The sequence below is a fragment of the Ambystoma mexicanum genome, chromosome 4p (assembly GCF_040938575.1).
Source record: "Ambystoma mexicanum isolate Mex_15411 chromosome 4p, UKY_AmexF1_1, whole genome shotgun sequence".
NCBI classification, from domain to species: domain Eukaryota; kingdom Metazoa; phylum Chordata; class Amphibia; order Caudata; family Ambystomatidae; genus Ambystoma; species Ambystoma mexicanum.
The window spans coordinates 1190447886-1190468877 of NC_090927.1; the positions used below are offsets into that span (position 1 = coordinate 1190447886).

General features: G+C 47.9%; 1 protein-coding gene across 1 annotated transcript in view; it reads left to right on the plus strand.

The window, feature by feature from the left end:
* Positions 1-20992, plus strand: part of ANAPC1 (anaphase promoting complex subunit 1) — a 2053226-nt gene that overhangs the window by 1598091 nt on the left and 434143 nt on the right. The window contains exon 37 of the mRNA XM_069606837.1: positions 15597-15790. Within this exon, the coding sequence (XP_069462938.1) occupies positions 15597-15790 (194 nt within the window). The remainder of the gene's footprint in view (positions 1-15596; positions 15791-20992) is intronic.

Here is a 20992-nt window from a genome sequence, read left to right on the forward strand (position 1 = left end):
CGATGAGCGTCACGAAAATCACCTCCCCTCACAAAGTCACATGCATCCTTTTTGATGCCCTCTCCGTTGCAAGGAACAGGCGCAGCATCTTTGACCGCCTATCCTCTGATAATACCGACTTCATTTTTATCACCGAAACTAGTTCTCCAAAGATTTTGCACCAGTCATCCCCAAGGCCTTCCCCTGCCCACAATAGACCCACCAGAGGTGGCGGAGTGGCAATCCTCTACAAACCCCATTTGTACCCAAATTATGCTTAGAATCCCCAAGACAAACTCTGACCCGCATCCCAACCTTGAAGCTCGTCTCCATGAAATTGACCGATGGATGACAAATAACCACCTTCTTCTGAACCACTACAAAACTGAAATCATGGTGTGCAGCAATACTTCCTTTCTCCAACATCTGCTCCCATGGCCATGGATTCCTGGCCCATTTGTTGCTGTGTCCGGCAGCCCGCTTCTTCCCATGGGCTTGTGGGTCAACGTTCTTCTGGTGTCCTGCATCCAGGCCCGCGCTTCACCCTGCTCGTTAGGGTAGTTTTGGTCACTCTGACCCTCGTCAAACTCCTCCTGCATCTGGTCTCTACTGGCCAGCTTCCCTTGTGCACCACTCTGATTCTCTGTGTTTGATCGCAGTCCTGTTTGCTCTCTCCCTTTACCTCTGCCGTGCCTTTGCAGTTTGAAGTATCCTCCTCTGCTCGTGCCGTCCCCTAACAAACCCAACCACATAACTATAAACAAATGCCCAGCCACCCTCCCCGTGCTTGGGCTCTGCCGCTTTCCAGGTGCTGCCCTCCGTTTTGTGGGTGCACGCCTTGAAGCTGGCTTCCTAAATTCTACCTCCCTTGGGGTCCCGTCTGTGGGTCTTGGCCGTCTGCTCCCAGAAGCTACGAGCTCCCGTTTCCAAACCACTGGTTCCAGTCTCTTTGCTGTTACTCTGCTGTTTGTGTCGCTTCTTCATGTTACGTCAGGATGCGTCCCTGGGTTTAATTTCTCTGGTAAGTTTGTGGCATCCAGCGGTCTGCTCATTTGTTGAACAAGCTCCAGCTATCCGTAAAGTATACTGTCCTTCGTCTTCCCGCTCGGTGCTTCATTGAGGTACATTCCTGTTCCTTCCATTTCCCTCTCTTGGTTGCGGGATCCCTTGTTGGTCAATCCACTCTTGGGCGTCAGCTGTAGTCTCGAAGATATGTGACCTCTCTTTGTGCAACACTTTTAGTTTGGCTCGGTATAACAGCATGAATTTCACACTCGCCGCCCGGATGCGCTCCTTGGACAGCTAGAACTGCTCTCGTTGTCTTTGCACTAGCGGTTTGTAATCTGGGTAGATGGTTACTCTAGCGCTGTTTCACGTTATTATCCCCCGACCCCCTTCTCTTGAGAATGTCAGGATCTTCTATCTTTGAAGTTCATGATCCTTGCGATCATAGGTCTCGGGAGTGCCCCCGTGCAGGATCTCCTGGTTAAAGCTCTATGCGCCCTCTGCACTACGAAGCCCTGGGATAAGTTCCCCGCTCCTACTTCCTGAAGCAGTATCTTTTCTAAGTAGTTCGTGGGGTCTCTGCCTACCTCTCCCTCTGGCAGCCCCACTATGCGCACATTGTTGCGTCTGGCTCTCCCTTCTACATCTTCTGCTCTGCATTTCAGCGTGCAGATCCGATCCAGCGCCTCTGACATTTGGGATTGGGAGGTTGTTACGTTTGTCATGTTGCTCTGCACCTGGTGCTCCACAGTTGTCACTCTCTCCGCTAGATTCCTTGTGTCTTGTCCGAGGAGCCCCACATCTATGATCACTGCATCTAGCGTGCCTTCTATTGATGCATTAAATGCTTTATGGCCTCCAGAATGCTGCCCTCCACTTGTCTGATCTCTCCTTGTGTTGGGCTTGACGTGGCCACAGCCGCCTATGTTGCCGCATGTCCTCGTACTTGCAGGCAAATGACTCCATGCTGGTTTGCCTCCATTTACCTCCTTTCTGCTTGTCTGGCATGGTGATGTCCTTGGCCATGTGTCTCTGTGTCGGGGCCCCCACTACTTCTATATGAAGTGCAGGTATTGTGTCTTTGAGCTGCCTCCTTCTCGTGGTCAGCGCGCTCTCTCTAGCGGGCCCTTTATATCCGCCTTGAGTCCTTGCTGTCCCTGCTGCTACTAGGTGTCCTCTTCGGGTCCTGCGTTTATGGAGTCCATGTACCTCCAGTGGTGTTCACTCTATGGCCGATCATTGGGCCATGGGTTGTGGTCTCCCACATATATTATTATTCATTCAATATGACCCTCTTGGTTGTGTTCCAGCCCTAGATCCAGGTGGCGGCATTGGTGCCGCTAAGCTCCGATTATTGTCAATGTCGTACTGGGACCCCCCCTTTAAGGGTGTTCTTACCTCGTAGCAGGGGAGCAGCCTTTGCCTTTCTGCTTCAGCTGTGTTCTCCAACAGGCTTGCTTGCCCGGCCCTTGCTCCGTGGTGTCCCTCTTGCAGAGTAATGTTCGCCTGCCCCACTGGCGTTACCGTCTCGTCCCCTCCTCCTGCCTGTTCTGATCTGCGGTGTCCACTGGGTAAGGAGGGGACCCTGTCGTTGGTGGTGGTTGTCCCCGTTGTCAATCCACGTCCCCCGGCGGCCTTCCTCTTCTGTGGGGGACTGCTTACTGATTGCCCCGGACTTTCCTGCCCTTAGTGGGATTCTGGGCCCGGCTGGTGATCTCACGTCCCGGCACCGTTCTGTACTCCTCTCATGAAGTTATAGCTGGGAGAGCCATGCTGTCCTGCCTTTGGGCTCAGTGACCCCCGGGCTGCCCAGTCAATGTTGAGGCCCAGTTCCCCCTTCACAATAGGGGGGGGTCCCCCTGCAGCCCGATGCTCTCCCTCCGTGCTGCTATTCCGTTGTGTTCGTTGCAGGTCAAGCTGGACCCTTCATGCTGCAGAGTCCGCTGTTTTTGTTGCAGGGAGTGTGTGCCTCTTCCAGCGGATTGGGTGTCCCCTCCACTATGTCTGTCTGTGGTCGCACCAAGCGAGCCCCAGTGTGCCCTCACTCTTCCTGGTCATCACGCGACGGGGCTGTCCTGCCCCAGAGCAGGGCCCGGGTGTCGTCTTCTCGTTATTCCTGCTCCCGATTGTGGCCACCTCATTGTCTGCTGCAGAGGAGTGCCGCTCCATCCCCCGATCGCCGCTGGACTCTCAACTGGATCCACAGCGCATCTGGTGCTGGTCGGCCATGAGGCTTTAATTTGCCTTATTCTAACCGGCATTGTGGAGGGAACATTTATTTGCATTGTATTTATTGCGGTTTTAGCCAAAGCGCTTTACATGAAACGACAGGGAACATTACAAAACATTGCGAGCCAGTAAATATAACTCATGAATCATGTGATAGATAACAGTATACAGAAAAATGTACAAGATATCATAGGGTAAACATGTGTTCGATAGGGCAGTTGTCAGGAAGGAGATAGGAGAAGGTGGGATTTTAGAGAAGTGCGGAAGGAGAACTATGAGGTGATGGAGCGGATAGGGAGAGGAAGGGAATTCCTGTGGAGCGGAGCAAGAAGCTGGAAGGAACGGAAACGGGAAGGAGAACACGATGCAGGTGAGACAGTGAGTAGGAAGTGATCCACAGAACGGAGTAAGCGAGAGGGGGAGTAGAAAGCGAGGAGGGAGGAAAGATAGGGTGGGGCACGACCATAGAGGGATTTGAAGACAAGAAAGAGGAAGTTGAATTTGAGATGAGAATGAAAGGTGAGCCAACTCAGGGAGGAGAGTGAGGAGGAGATGGTCGTGAAGAGAGAGAAGACCGAGAGAAAGAATGGCAGAATGGTAGATGGATTTAAGGGGGGCTAGGCGTGATGAAGGGAGGCCGAAGAGGAGAGCAGAGCTGTAGAAAAGTCGAGATATTAGGAGTTTAGTGGCGTGAAAGGTAAGGTAGGGATGGATTTGCGAATGTTGTACAGGTGGAAGCGACGGGCACGGGAGGGGGGAGAGATATGGTGAGTAAAGGAGAGGTTAGAGTCAAAATGGAGACCAAGGTTGCAGGCGAAACGTGAGATAGGGAGCTGAGAGGGAGGAAAGAGAATGGAAGAAGGAGGGAGGGTATTAGAAGGGAAGAAAAGATTTCGGTTTAGTCAGTGTTCAGGGTGAGGAAGTGAGAGGACATCCAGGATTTGATGGCAGAGCGGCAGGATGAGGATTTATGATGGATGTCGGGGGTAAAAGATGAGAAGGAGAGGAAATACTGGGTGTCGTCGGCATAGAAGTGGTGAGATATGCCAAAGGAAGAGATGATAGGAGCTAGGAGGGAGGTATAAAGTGAGAAGAGGAAAGGGCCAAGCACAGATCTTTGCGGGACACCGTAGTCGAGGGAGAAGGAAGGGGAGGTGCGGCCTCCCCAGGTAACTGCGAAGGTGCGATTGGAAAGATATGAGGTGAGCCAGTTGAGGACGGAGACGCTGAAGCCAAAGGAGGAGAGAGAGTTAGGAAGTAGAGGGTGATCTACATTGTCAAATGCGGCAGAGAGGTCAAGGAGAAAGAGGAGAGTTTAGAGTAGCTGGTAGTGAGGAGGGTGTTAAGAACAGAAGTGAGAGCAGTTTCAGTGGAGTGGTTGGGGCGAAACCCTGATTGAGTCGAGGGGAGGAGATAGAGGTTAGAGACAGGCTGAAAGTCGTGAGTAGACAAGGCGCTCAAGGAGTTTAGATAGGAAGGGTAAGAGAGAGATGGGGTGAAAGTTGGAAGCCAGGAGTGGGTTGGCTGAGGGCTTTTTCAGGATAGGGATGATAGTAGCGTGCTTGAAGGCAGAAGGAAAGGTAGCAGTAGTAAGACAGATGTTGAAAAGGGAGGTAAGGTAGGGTACAAGGAGAGGGTAGATTTTGGGGATGGGAGAGGTGGGAAGAGGTTCAGAGGGAGCAGCAGTTGAGTGAGTTTTTGACAGGATAAGGGAGACCTCAGAGTGAGAGAGACTTGTGTGAAGTTGGAAATGGTGGAGGTTGGGGTAGTGGGAGAAGCAAGAGTGTACGAGGGGGAACGTAAAAAAATGTCTTGTCGTACAGTGTGTAACTTAGAGGAGAAGAAGTTAGTGAGGTTGGTAGCAGAAAGGGGAGAGTCGATAGAGTGGTCAGGAGTAGGAGCAGAGAGAAAGCAAGTTAAGGTTTGAAAAATTTGCCGGGGTGAGAAGATTGTGTTTGAAGGCGGTCTGAGAAGTATGTTTGTTTTGGCGAGTTGATGCAGTTGTCGTAGAGGGTGGGATAGGAGAAATAGGTGACTTGGTTGGCTTTGAGAGCGGTGTTTGTGCCAGCGTCTTTCAAGGCGGTGGAGAAGACGGCGCATGGAAGAAAGATATGGAGAAAGCCAGGGTTGGGCAGGTTTGCGGAAAGGACGGAAGGGGGTGAGAGGGTAAAGTTGGTCGAGATTGGAGGTAAGGGAGGAGGAGAGAGTGGATAATGCCTCGTCTGCAGAAAGAGAGGAGAAGTGAGTAAAGGGGAGGGAGGAGGTGCAGGAGTCGTAGAAGTGAGAGGGATTAACGTTACGCAGATTGTGTCAGGAGGTGGAGGGGGAGGAGGAGGGGCGTGGGGGAGAAGGAGTACAAAATGGTCTGATGGGTAGCTTGGGAGGTCAGATATGGAGGAGGCAGTGAAATAAGAGACAAAGATGAGGTCAAGAGTAGAGCCGGTAGGGAGAAGGGTAAGAAGGTAGGAGTCAAGTATTGATAGAAAGGGGGGGAGGTAAAATGAGTGGAGGAGGGATGGAGGTTAAAGTCACCAAGCAAGATTAGGGGTGAGGGACTGGGGAGATGAGGCCAAGAAGGTGGTCAATGTCATCATAGAAAGATCCAAGTGGGCCAGGTGGATGGTAAATGATGAGAAAAGATATGGAGTGTGGGGAGGTAAATATTTTGTATATATATATTCAAAGGTGTGGAAGACAGGAAGAGTTGTGGGACAGGGATTCGAAAGGCATTTAGGGTGAAAAAGGAGACCAACGCCACCTCCACGGCCAGTGGGGCGGGGAACATGGGCGAAGGAAGAGGAGGAGGAAGTGAGAGATGCATGAACAGATGTATTGTGTGGGGGGGAATCCAAGTTTCGGTAATACAGGGGAAGTGAAGGTTAAAACGTAGAAACAGGTCCAGAACAGCAGCAGTCTTCTTACAGTGATCTTGCATTCCATAAGGCAACATCAATAATGTTGGAGGTGTCTGTAATTTGGGGGTAGATGAGGTTGTTGTGTTGAATTGGGGCACATGGGTGGTGGACCGTGTGGGGGTTGGGGGGAGAGGAATAGTTGAGTATGGAGATAGTCATAATGATTAGGCACAGGGCTTTGGGGGAGGGCCAGGTAGTGATGTGGGGTGTGGGAGGGAAAAATGGGGGGAGTTGGTAGGTAGTGTTAATCATACCTCAGGACCCGGTGGGAGTGGTGCGGCGGTGGGCCGTTATGCCGTAGTGGGGTACGTAATATGGATTTGCTTGGAGTAGAAGGTCACGACTCGGGTGAGTGGAGCAGTCTTAAGGGGAGGGAGGGGAGGGCAGCTGGATAGATTGAGACGTTAGCTTTGCACAACTGGGTACGAGTGGATGGTGACAGAACAAACAATGTTGGGTACAAGGGAGGGCAAGGGGTGGGATGAGGGGCAGGGGAGTGAGGGAGGAGATGCAGCAAGCCAGTGGGAATATAAGATAAGGGTTCAATGCTCTCAGTGAGAGAAAGCGTAGTAGCTGTGCAGGAGGAGTTTGATGGCGGAGCGGGGAAAGATCCAGTGGGGTGTGGGAGTCAATAGGGTGGTGACAGCAGATTGTTCTCTTTGCAGGAGATCTCTAGTTGTGATTGCTGTGTTAGGCAGAAACCTGTGCAGTTCCCTTGGGGACCACTGCAAAAGGCTTAAGACTACAGGTGTTGGCAGTAAACCCAATTGGTAGCAGTCTGTACCACCCAGATTTACCTGGTAGTTGGGGCTGAGCAGCCAGACTTCTCTCAAGAAGAGTTAGACAGTATGTAGAGTATACAAGATAGTTACCAAAATACAGTAGCACAAGCAAACGCTGACCAGAGATTTGATATCGGGTATATAATTATTTATTTAAAGACACACTTAGAAACACTCCAGCACTATTATTGTAAGCAAGTTCAAAAACACACTCACTATTAACATATATACATCCCTTACTCCTTAATAGACAAGTCTTAGTTAACACCACTTATTTCCAGACAGAGGCGAGCGCTTAACTAAAGATGGCACTCCAATAAGTTAAGAAAAAGGGAGTGAAAAGGCAGAAATTAGGAACAGCACACAACACAATACTTTAGAAGCACCTCAGCAAGGCAGGAAAGTCAGTCTACTTGTGAGCAAAAAAGTTCAGAGGCTAGGCTCCCTCTAGGAGAGAGTAGAACATCAATGCTCCCAAGATCTCACAGTTTAAAAGGCTTGGAAAGTCTTGCAGAGAGTTTAAAAAGGAATCCGTTCAGCTCAGAAAAGTTCAGTTAGCCAGCCTAGGGCCAACCCAAGTGGTAAGATGAGGATTTACGAGACACCCCACACAGACCGTTGCGAGGGAGGCCAGGTGGACACAGTACCTTGAAAGTGAAGAGAATCCTCCAGCGGGTGCAGTTGTTCCTGGCAGTGGATGCAAGTCGCGGCGTCGTCCAGAGGAAAAGAAGATCTCGACGTGGAGGAAAGCTGAAGGCGTTGCACTGCCAGGGAAGAAACCAGCCGCGGAGTTCTCTGGTTAAAAGGTTACTACCCTTTTATTCGCGGTAGTGGTAAAACATGGTATCCCGGTTGCCGGGGTGCTTGGCACAGACAAGGCAGCCACGAGATGATCCGGGAAGGCGAAAAGGCGGGCAAACTGGTTATCCCCACCAGTCAAAGGAAGAAGACTCTTCGGGATGAAGATCTCCTCTGTCGTTGGAAGAAGTGGTGAGTCAGTTCAGCAGGGCTCCACCGGTGGTGTCGTCGTTGCAGGTCGTCTCAGCTTCTCCCTCTTCGAATTCTTTGGTCCTGTGGCAACGTCTGAAGTCCCAGTCCCCAAAGCCCTGATTTTATGCAGAAAACCCCCGTGCATCAGTCCTAGCTGTCACTCAAACATGCTAAGTGGTGAGCCGGGCGGCTCACCACTGGGCCAATCACACAAGAGTGCGACTTGAGTTGCCGAGGCAACTCAGTCCAGGGTGCCTAAACCCCCTCCCACACCCCCTGTGGTACCCAGACTGAGTGGCACCACTTTGGAGGGCTTCTGTGCAGAAGTGGAAGAAAGGGCTCAACTTCGGGTTGGAGTCACAGAAGCGAACACAAACGCCATTTTGGAACAGAGTTCTGGCAAAAAATACCAACCGGTGAATTAATATTAAATAAATAAACCAGCGGTATGTTTGAGGCTATGTTAAAAGGTATTAGCCTCGAACAATGGGAAAATCCTATAGGAATATATTCACGGTCGAATATAAAAAGTAGTATCCACTGCCACCAGCCAAAACTCGCTCAGGGGGGACTGGACAGTGCCCCCTCGAACAACAGACCCAGGGGCAATCGAATTGCCCCTACCAGTACGCCCACAATATGATTGTTTGTACTGGTGTTCACAATTTGGGACTAGTAAAGCCAATGGTGACTTTACATGCCCTGGGAGACAGTAGTCAGTCCCAAGTTACGGAGTCTATGTTTGGGGGTCACTATGACACCCCTGTGTTACGGCACGGAGGGTGCTGTGTAACACACATACCAAAAACACATGAAGCCCTATGGAGTAAAACACCCCATAGCCCCTAAAACACATTTCAAAGTCAAAGGATATCTGAAATCATGTCTAAGAGTGGGAGAAAAAGAGTCTCACTCTTAACGGGAGAAAAAAATAAACCCCAAAAATCCAGCAAAGCTGCTGGGGGACTCATTAGGTTTGGGAAATTAGCCTTAACAGAGAATTCTCCCTAACATGCTGCAGGGAGGACTTCGCCTGGGCAGCGGGAAGCAATAGAAGTGAGTCATGGGTAGCTTTGCAGGAGATCTCAGGATGTGATTGCTGCAGAGAGGAATCTGCTTGGGCAGTGGGGGGTAGTCACATTGTTTGCCCCAGGTGTCGGCGATGGGGACAGGGCCCATAGATGTTATTGCCGGTAGCTAGAGGTCACGATCACAATAGCGATGTTGTAAAGTGCCCCATGGAAACAGAGTGCTGGTGCGGCGAGCTGTGGGTACTGGTCAAGAAGTCACAATGATGATAGCAATGTCGGAAAGTGTCCCACGGAGGCTGGGGGCTAAATCTGCAAGGTGTGGGTACTGGTCGAGAAGGACCCAAATCTTGCAGTCAACTCCAATGGCCACCAAGCAGGACTGTCACCTCGAGACACACTCAGGGAGATGTGTAGGGGGGGAGGGCACTGTGAGCTGAGGCCGTAGGTAGATGGGTCCCTGAAGAGAGTCCTGCCTTCTGAAGTCCTTGCCGTCAAGGACTTTAGAACGGCAAAAAAAGGCAGAAAGGACTTCTGAAGTCCTTGCCGTCCTGAAGAGTGTACTAGGTGAAAGAGACACTTGGAAAACCTTTTTCAGACTGATCTTGATATAAGATCACTGTGAATAAGTTACTGGAAGTAATCCAGGGTAAGGGTACCAAATCGTATATACAAGTATTGTTTTGGTTGTTAAATGTTTGAGCTATCCCACTTTTATACTGAGTTGAACTTTGAAACATTTACCTTGCTCTGTTTGCTTGTATTTAGTGTGAGGGTCAGATTGAGCTTGGACCCAAGGCCATCCTGCTTTAGTTTTGATTTCATAGGAAGGGACATATACATTAGGATTGGGAAAGTTAGGCCTTTATCCAAACCCCTTTCTGGTAGTAAACTGGATAATGTTGAGAACATTACCTCTTTGTGTCTGCATCTCATTTCTGACCCCTCATAATATTTATAACCGGAGTGGGAGGCTCTTCCCATATACTTTATGGCCCCACTCCAGGAAGGCCATCTGAACATAGGGCCTGGGGCAAGTATATTCAGTTACCTTAATGCCAATACCATTCCTAATTCTCATAAATAAACAGAGGGGTGACCCTTCCCTTTGTGACAAGCTTGGTTCAAGAGCAACGTGAACCCATCCAACACTGGTTTAAAAGGGAGCCATGTTTCCTGTAACAGAAATACATCTGCCCCAGATGAATTAACCCGGTCTGATCTAAATAGATGACTGTGTCCTCTTGTATTCCAAACCAAAATATACAAGGGCTCCTTCAACAGCCTACATGGTTGTTAAACACGATCACCCTTCTAGTATTTAGAACTGTTGCAATCCATGCCCATGGTGCAGTCTGAACACTAGATTTCCCAGCTACTAATAGTCGTTTCTGTTCTACGGTCAGGAAATTCATTAGATTCTCTAAATACCCCTTAAATGACACTGCCTTTCCACCTCTCAACTGACCCGGAGGTACATCCTGTAGCAAAGGCTCTTGCCTGAGTTGGAGCTTCCTTAGCCACCATGCCGGTATCTGTCTATTTTGTTAAATTTTCCAGTTTATTTAAGCTTGTCCGGGTCCTGTCTGATTTTGTAGCTACTTCCCGTAGCAGGCTCTCCTTCAACTGATGCTTTGCGGAGCTCTTTACTACTTCTAGGTCTTCGTACACAGAAAGATTCAAAAGAACAATTTCCATTTGAAAATCATCAGTGTTACAACTTCTATTGGTGGATGGCAGCCCCGGTTTAGTGCTCTCCCTTCCTTTAGAAACAACTCTCTCTTCACATAGAACCTGGAAACCTGCCTTGTAATCATTTAAAACCTCATTTCGACAGGTTTTCACCAGTCTAGCATTCACTGTTTTTTTCAAAACAGGCTCAGAGGTTGATAGATTTTGCAAAAACTTACGAGAGCCCCGATTCAAATTCCTCCATTGTTGGTTCTTCGATTTCTCTTTGGCAACTGTTTTCGTATTCTTGAATGCACCCTTCTTTTTCCGTTCGGAGTATATTGCATAATTTCCCACTTCATTGTGTTCTTCCAGAAGTGACACTTCATGCAGATCATTTTTTTTATTGATTTAGCAGATTACTCACCTTTACAGTATTAGTTAATACAAAAATTAACCATTTTATAAGAGAAACCAGAAAACAAAATAGTAAACCGAAAGAAAAACTAAAGTAGAAGGAGAAAGGGTTATCACATATATTAACTCATAACATTCCACTGTTTTTCTTTAGACAAATCTATTAAACATAGTGCCATAACAACAACCAAAAAGCTTCATTCATGTGTGACATTGACTATCTGTAAGTAAAGTTGCATTTTACAATTTTGCTCTCATTCAAAGTTCAAATGCAGCTTCAAGAAAGTTCACAACTGCAATGCAAATTGACATACTCTTAGTTGAGAAAGACAAATTCCATCTATCATTGTCATCAAGCGTGGCAAAGTGCATGTAGTGTTTATACAAATATAGTTCTCAATTGCCCCTCGTCACTGGACTTTCTAGCATGATGTGCCGTAAGGTTTCCTCTTGTTTGTCAATTTCACAGAACCTGCAAAAGTCCAATGTTCGGCTAATTATTTTCCGTTTTGCCAAGACCGATCTAGTCGGCCACAGATTCAATCTAAAGCATATAAATGCCGACCTGAGAGTTACAGATGGGTGCAGCGTCAAGTAAGATTCACATGTCCCAAGCTTTTTCCCTAAAAATTGATTATCTCTAAAGTCTTTATATGTGCAACATTGTTCCCATGTGGTGATCCAATCATTTAAATACACCTTTTCCTTTGCTCTCACTGGATTTTCTAGGAGAACGTCTAAAGTGAGTTCAGCACCAGCCATAATATTACAGATTGCATTTCTCCACTCAATGACAAAACCATGACTTGATGATGTGAGCAGATATCCGATTAGGGACAGGAGCAAAGTTCTAGGCCCCTTAGCTAGGATGCACTTCCTAAACAGGGCTCACTGACGCCATTGAAAGATGGTGTTCAAAGAGGTTAGGCCAAGCTCATACCTTAAAAAAGCCATCGGTCTGCATCGAGGAAGATTTAATATCTTTCTCCAATATTTGCCTTCTAGTTTTAGAAAAATTGTTATGACTTTTTTTTTAAATGCACAGAATGTGGGTTGGAGCAATTACTGCTCCTCATAGGTGTTATGGTCATTGGCAGATTCGATTTGAGCGTATACATAGAAGAAACCATTAAGTTTAAGCACAAAACGTGTATTTAGTTAGCATATATTAAATACAACGCGCTTAGTTATATAAACCCCTCAAGTATTTTGGGTAAACAAAGCAAATAGTTTCAAATAACTTGGGATATTATTTGTTTGGATCAAACGTGTTCTTTCCCGCTCTACCGTTAGTAAATTATTTGCACCTGCTGAGCCAAACGTTAATTCATACACAAGATCCAGTGACAGAACATACATTTACTTACACAAGTCATACAGCATAATCATTCCTTATGCCTTATGAACCCGATTAGCGTTACTGACCCTCACCACCCCTAGCCATCCGAAGACAGCCGCAGACAGCCCTTTCAAAGCAGCGCTTACACAAGAAGCGTGCATGCATGAAGCACAAGTTCATGTGAATAAAAGAATTCTGGACCAAAAGGGCGGAGACTGGGAGACTTAGAAGAAATTCCAGATAAATGCTGTAGATATTAAAGAGAAAGTTCTGGTTAACTAGCCGGACTGATGCAATGCAGAAGTCTCTGTGAGTCTTTATCGGAGCATACCAGTTATCCACAACGCAGACAGCAAAGGCAACTCGATCATTGTCTCCAGCCGTAGACAGCACTTTCAAAGCAGCGCTTACACAAAAATGTATACGTTTATACCTAACTCGTTAATCATGGGTGTAGGGCTCGAGACACTTAAGATTACCCCAGTCACAGGAACAACATCCTACATCCTACATCTTACATATCGCATCATTCGTTACCAATTACTCGCATGCTTTTTCATTCATAGGACCTTTACAAGGAGTATTAGTTATGGGAACATCCCTGTGCGCACCCAATAATGAACCCTGCAGAAATGCAATTTTGACGTTCAACTGTATCAAGAGGTTACATTGCTCTAAAAAGTAGTTCCTGCAGAAATACTGTGGAAGAACACCTCCTTACATCCTTTAAATTCAATACTAGTTTTTCTCCTTGTGGCTGTGAGAGTTCTATCTTTGGGATGTACGTCTTCACTTCTTCTGCATTCACTTCGCCATACGTTCACTGAAACATACCTTTACTACTTCTGTCTTCCACTTCTTCTTTACTGGGCAAAACCCCATGTCTAACCCCTTTCTTTTCTAACCTATATTTTTCCCCCTACCACCAGCCCTAAACTTACAACTATCCTTACCATATCCATTGCCACCTTGACACTATGATGATACAAACAAAGTAGAGGTAAGAAGAAGTAAATGTCTGATGAAGTTAATGTAGAAATAGTAAGACTGGGATTTCGCAAGGATGTCTATTGACCAATTTCGATGTGCACTTGGCCTTTGTCTGACTCTGTGTGCTCTGTCCATTGTGAGAACGAGTCCATGTGTTTATGGTAGGATTGATTCATACATGGACAGGAGAAACTTGGGGAGGTCTGTGTGCTCCAAACCCTCCTTTACCACCTTGAGTAGTATCTTGCCCCTCCTCACATAGTTTGCACTTGTCCAAAGGCTGCTCCAGGAAGGGTTGTATGGCTAGGATATCTTCCTTGAGATTGGGTACCAAATTCGAAATATCGGTGATGGTGTCCTCATTCACTGGCTCTCGCTCTCTCTGCTAGTGATTGAATCTCCAGATGAACGCTCTGCATGGATTTCATCATCTACTATTTTAGGGATTGATGTTTCTCTGAAGCTTGCGTATGTAAGCTGTCAAATACTTCTTTGTGAAAGCTAGAGCGGATTACTCCACTTGATTTCAATGACCTTTTCTACTCCATGAACAACTTCAAATTATAACGTTGAGGTGTTAGCCTTCCGTGAGGTAATACAAAGCTGTGTAAGGTTCCCTTTGATTTTCTGTTTCCATTTCATGAATATATAATGGTTCCAGTCAGGTGAGTTCGATGTTGGTTTGCGCCTTCACTTGTCAATGTTACCTGCTCAGCAGAATCAATCTTACGACTTTCCCTTTAAATATGCAATTCTCTTTCCTTTATCCCTGCAGATGTTAATAGATTCTGGTTTCTTAATTTGCAGTGATTATTAGTGTGACCAACCTTGAGGTCTTATCTGCCTTTGAACCTTCTTTGTGAGCCTTTCATCTTTGGAAGCATCTTTTTACTGAAAGGTGCCCTGGTGGGATATTAGCAACTTCTCTTTTTAGAGGCACAGGTTTTTCACCCCACCGGCTAAATCATTTAGGCCCTTGCTGTTAAGCCTCTAATGTTCTTTTAACTCTGCGTTGAGACCTTCTGGCTTGGTGTTGTCTCCTAGTGTTATCTGGGGGTGTAGTTGGTGGGGAGGCAGAGAAGAACGTTCCTCTTCACTGCATGGCAACTAAGAGCCTCCCCCAGTTTTAAGGCTCCTCTTCTAGACTTTGTTGCCTCCAGGAATCTAACATCCTTCTGCAGAGCTCTGCTGGTTATCCACCCGCCGCTCACTGTTCGATCCACCCAGATGTTTAGGAGGTAATCGGGTACAATCCCTCTTGCTACCCTGACCTGAAAATTGGTTCTTGCTGCTCCCACATCGGGTGCCATCACAGGCCGGCAGACTGACATCTCTCACCTTGCTCTTCATTCCTGCTCTTCTTGAGTTTGTTTCTTTTTGGTATTCGCAGCACTGTAGGCTCTTTCCCCCTTTACCTATACCGAGAGTGGGATGGTGTTGGTGTGAAGATTGTTATTTTATGATGTGCTGGGAGGAGGCTAGGCATAGAGCGTCTGACTGATCCAATCAGCCCCCACTGGCATAACCTTAATATAGGCAATGGGGGACAATCTCCAAGTATTATAGCTAACATGGTACCTATTACATGCCATATGATCCTGCCTCCTGCTTTGCTACAAACTTCTATGGACTTCAGTGTTTGGCTTTCCTCCAGCACAGGAAAGATTACCACTGAGGCATTCTGCACACCAATACACTGTAGGAAATGTGCCTTATGATATACTAAAAGTGTCTTTGAAACAGATTTTGCATTACAGATCAATAACTTAATTTACCCTCAGCAAGCAGTCCTGTATAAAACCATTAATTTCAGTTAAGCTGTTTTGATTGGTAAGCATTTTCCAGCTGTTATAGGTGTTGCCTGGTAAACTGATCCCAGCCACGTTGAGACTCTGAGAAGACAATTTAATGATGGCTCTTGTTCATAATTGTAATGGTGTTCTTGTTCATTGTACATTCTCTTTTCATATTTAGCTCTTTAGTCTTCTTCGAAAAAATTGAATGGGCTCTGGAGATGCTTCAGTATTCATGTCTCCACCCATATGTAAACAGTGTGGAGCCATGTTCTACATGTTTTCAGTTCTGCCTATTGCCAGTGGGCCTATTTTTCTTTTTTCCTCCTTGACTCAAATGCGTTTAGCTTGTTTTTAATTAGTATTAAACCTCCAGACGTACTCCTAACCGTGTTAATAATTGAATACAAAATAGTGTTTTCATTGCCGATTTTATTTTTTGTTTTCAAATTACTCAGACTGGTCATTACAATCTGGAAACTTGCTTGAGCGTCGTACTTCTCTCTCTTGCCATGGTGATGGCTGGATCCGGGACCCTAAAGGCCCTACAGCTGTGTCGTTTCATGCACAAAAAGACTGGCGGTGAAATGAACTATGGATTCCATCTGGCTCATTCCATGGCTTTGGGACTTCTTTTTTTGGGAGGAGGAAGGTAGGTGTTATAACAGATGGCATCGTCTAGCACACTTACATGCGTGTTGTATTTTGTACTATCTGGGGTATTTCATGAGTGATCTTAGGATGTGTAAAACAGATCCACCCCTACACAAATGCACTGGTAATCTTTTATTTCATTTTTTTTAAATTGACCCTTTTAATACTGATAATCGCAGTATGTTTAAATTAAAAGTATTTGATTAATGCATGCCGAAGTCCAGCTGACAGATTTCACACCTGTAGATGCCTTTTTTCAGACTCTAGGAATTCATTCTCTTTCAAATGATTCCTTCTTCCAACTGATTTCTCATCTACGGTAATCTATATCTCCAATATAGTTGCTCTTCTGAAACCTTTCCGCCCACACAGCAGCTCCACGTCGACTCTACCCCTTCGTACCCTGAGCCAGGCATGACGATGGGGCCGGTATAATTTGGGGTGCTGCACCCTTGATTTCAGTTTTTTCTGCACACTGCTCACTTCAAGAATACTGCTTTGTTGTTGAAGTTTTAGGTTTAATGCCATGGCAAACCTGCAAAGGCATTGTGCTTCATGTCTTGTGCGTTCTGCGGGCGACAGTTTCTGATCCCCGCAGAATGTCTGTACTGTTTGGTGGAGGAACATGACCCCCCAGTCAGAGGTGTGGCGTTGCTGGGGGGGGGGGGGTGTGGGCTGAAGGGGCTATAGCCCCGGATAGCAGCTCAGGTGCTACAACCAAAATGATACCTAGCCGCAAGTCCCGTTAGTCCCAACATAGGTTAGCCCCTGATCTTTTCAAGACTTAGCAACACCCCTGGCCCCAGGACTGCCGGTTGTGCCAGGCCATGCACCCGAAGGCTTTTCTAGAGCGTGTTGCGAAACCCTTCACTTTTCTTTTCACACCGAGAAAGATAGACTGACTTGTTTGAGGTTGCAGGATGCAGATCGAAAGACTGAAAACTGGTCTCAGTCCTGGAAAGAGAAGAAAAAGAACCTCTGCAAGAGAACACACTCACCCAGTAGTTCCACTAGATACCATTGGAGTCAACGATCCAAAGACTCCTCAGAGCATATGGCGCCACAGGTACCATTTCCGACCCACTTCTCAAACCTAGAGGAATGGGAGGCATTTAAGCCAAAGATGCTAAACTTATTTACAAAGGGCCTGCTGGCTTCATTCTCGGTGGAGGCGTTAGGGCCCTTTGCTATAGGATGAGCAGGTAGGGACCCAGAGGGGGGCCACGACTGCATGTGTCTTGGCTGAGCTCTGGCATCTTCGGATGATGACATTCACTGTGTTGCTCCACTCCTTACAAGGGCGGCGAGTGATCAGCGCTGGCTCAATGCACTATGGCGCAAGCTGCACCGGTCGTCGATACCAAAGCTCCTCTGGAGTACGCTCTACTTCCAGTGGGAGTATTTATGACAAAGATGGAGATATTGCTGATGAAGAGGACGATCTCATTCCTTTTGGGCTCGATTCTTCATGCCCTAGCAAAGTGAGGGATTTCCCTGAGGAATTTTATGGGAAAGGTGAAGAACTGTTGGACCTGGCTTCCATGAAGGCAGTGGGTTCGACACATTACCAACACAGACTGTGGGATTTGAACCCTAATAGCCAAGGTAGTGAAAACTCTAGGGTTAGTCTGCCCCATTCAGACATGAAGGTTCAGTTCAAACTTAATGATATTTTGGATGAAGTTGCTCAGAGAAACCTTACTGCCTTTCAACATAGCAGTGGCAGTGGGAACCACTGGTAGTAGATGTCTGGGAGAAGCCTGCTTCTGTCCCAATGGTTGCCCGGACCCTGGCCCAGGAGCACAGGATGCCCCAATGAACCCAGCCTTTGTCCATCCATGCTCCCCTCAAGTGCTTGGTGGTACAGGCCGCCATTGGCAAACCTAAAACACCCTCTTACTTGTACGTCCCGTCCACTTTCCTCGATACTGTATGGGCGTCCCTTGCTATGGATGGGAGACGGAACCTTTTTCACCAGAAAAATCATCTTCCACTTTAAATTAGATGCGCGCTGGGGCGCGGCCCTGGGACCATGCGCTCCGCTCACTCTGCCCACCGGCACCACTCTTCAGTCATCTTTTCCGCGTCACCGGGAGCGGACTGCTTTCACCAGCGCTCTTGGGTTAGCCCTCTGGCCTAGTAATTCCACGCCCTCTTCCCCTGAGAAGTATTCTTGTCTTCGTTTTTCAATATCAGGTACTGCTTTGTCCTCTGGCGCCACACTCCTCCCCAGTGCATGTCGACGACTGCGGGCTTCAGCAGGTGTCCAGCCTGCGAGGGTCCCTTTCCAATATCCGACCTCCATGCCCTCTGCCTCCGCTGCCTTGCCCCAGACTACGGCTGGGGCAGATGTTCCGTGTGCAACGACTTGACTCTGCATGCTCTCAAGAATTTACTAGCCAGGTGGCGTGAGCTCTTCAGAAGATCGCCTCCAGAGGACCTCAAAGTGTTTGTGAAGCAGAAGACCAGGCCCAAGGTAGGTGCCCTGTTCTCCTTTGCACCCCACAAGGGTGACTCTTTCCCAAGGAAGTGCCCAAGCCGGAGGAATGCAGGCACGTGGCATGGAGCAAAACAAAATGGCTGCCGGCCCAGACAAAATGACTGCTCGCTCAACGCCTTTTTCCCTTCGGAGAACAGGCAGGGAAAGAGCTTCCAGGTGGGATTGGTCAACTCCTGTCACTTGGTCCATATCCTATCCATCCAATTCTCAGAGCAGGTATAATTTGCCCTGTACATCGAGACAGGGCATGCCCAGGACACAGCCGCCTCATGGGCCGACCCCTATGCCTGTACCATCAGGCACCTCTCTGGCCTGTGAAGACGGGTGTTTCGAGAAGTTCCTCGCACTCATGAGTCCCTATGGTAACGGTCACGACGGACTCCTCCCTTCTAGGGTGAGGTGCGACGTTGAATCTTCTTCAGGTCTCGGATCTTTGGTCGCCTCAGGACAAGCTCCTTCACATAAATCATCTGGAGCTTCTGGCGATCTTCCTAGCACTCAAGGCTTTCAGACTGATCATTGCCAACAAAGTGGTCTGTATCCGCACAGACAATGTGGTGTCGATGTATTACATCAACAGGCAAGGGGGCACCAAGTCTCCCCCCCTCTCGTGGACCTGTCCATCCAGATTTGGGAGTGGGCGGTTCGTCATGGTGTCTGGATACTTGCAGTACACATTCCAGGCCAGCTGAATGTCACGGCAGATGCCCTCAGTCGGCGGACGATGGTCCGCTACGAGTGGGAATTGAAGGCGGAGATCCTTTCATGGATTTTCCTGCACTGGGGCACTCCGGAAGTAGACCTCTTTGATACAGCGGCAAACAAGAAACTTCCGTAACGGGCTGGGAGCCTCCTCTCTGGGGGATGCTCTCGAGATTCCATGGCACAACATGAGGCCTTATGCTTTCCCGCCTCTGGTTCATCGGACGATTTGCAAACTGAAGATCACAGTGAACTTTTCCCTTCTACTCATAGCCCCATGGTGGCTGGCAATATTTTGGTTCTCAGAACTGCAGCACCTGTCGGTGTATCTGCCGATCAGGTTACCGGTGAGCCCCGATCTTATTCACCAGGGGGAGCAACAGCTGTGGCACTCCTCCCCACAATCGCTCAGCTTGGCGGCATGGTGCCTGAGTTCAGGTCTTTAGAACATCTTAGCCTGTCTGCGGATAACATGCAGATTATTCAGGCAGCCAGGAAACCCTCGACTAGGTCCCAGTACAGAAGCAAATTGCTCATGTTCTGTCATTGGTGTTTAAGCAAACAACTGGACCCAAGAGCGGCTAAGATTGACACAGTACTGTCCTTTGTATCCCACCTAGCAGAGTCGGGAATTCACGTTCTGTCATGCAGAACTTATCTTTCGGTGGTATCCGCCTACCTATCTATGGACCAATGCTCTTTCTCTCTGTCTAATCCAGTGGTTAAGAGACATTTTGCAGGCTTGACGCACCTTTATCCTCCGATTCGTAGTCTGCACCCATCGTGGGATCTAAATGTGGTCCTGACGGCGTTGTGCGATAAACCTTTCGAACCAATGGCCACGGTGGACCTCAAGTACCTATCGTGGAAGGTGTCCTTTTTGGTTGCCGTTACATCAGCAAGGCGTGTGAGTGAGCTGCAGGCTTTGTCGGTGGAGCATCCCTTTTTGGTTTTTCACAATGATAAGGTGGTCCTACGGACAAACCCTGCTTTCCTGCCGAAGGTGGTCTCTGATTTCCATCTGAACTAGTCAATCTCCCTGCCGGTCTCTTTTTCCGAACCCCGCTTCAGAGGTGGAAAGGGTTCTGCATTGCCTAGATGTTAAAAGGGCTCTTAAATTCTATCTGGACAGAACATCCGAATTTAGGAGCTCTTCTCAACTGTTGGTGACCTTTGGTAATCCACAAAGTAAGCAGGCCTCTAAGGCAACTATCTCCAGATGGATCGCTGCCTGCATTACGGAGTCTTACACCGTCCAAGGACTGCAGCCTCCTAAAGGTATTCATGCACACCTGGTGCGGGGCAAGGCAGCCGCAGTTGCCTTTCAGAAATATGTCCCCTGGGAGACCATCGCAAAGGTGGCTGCTTGGGGCCCCCCCATCGGCTTTTTGTAAGCATTATTATCTAGACCTGAGCTCCAGATCTGATGCTCAGTTTGGTCAGGCTGTGCTGAAGAACCTTTTTCAGTAAGGGGTTTTCCATCCACCCATAGTTCCTGTAAGGAGTGCTTGGGAATCTCCCATAAGTATGGCGGAAAGGGGACGGGACGTAGGAGTATAACCAGGTTACTCACCATAGTGACCACCTTACTCCTAGTCCATAGTACCCTTTCCTCCATACGCCCGCCCGCCGTCCCCTCTAATAAGGTTGCTCTGTTATTGCTTAAAGGTCTCTGACCTGGCGATAGAAAAGGACTGATGGGCGATGCGCGGGGTGGAGCCGAGATGGCGAAGCTACGGCCGCGTGCCAGGCCCCGTGTAGAAAGAGAGGAAGGACTAAAGTTTTTGCAAAATTTTGGATGCTTTTACAAAGTGCTCCGGTCTCGTCCCACAGGACGGAGGAATGTCCCATAAGTATGGAGGAAAGGGGACAATGGACTAGGAGTAAGGTGGTCACTACAGTGAGTAACCTGGTTATTCAAGGGCAGATGTGGGGTGAAACACGGGAGAGGTATAGGTATCACAGCTCAGAAGAAAAGGTTTCAGCTGTTGCCATGTT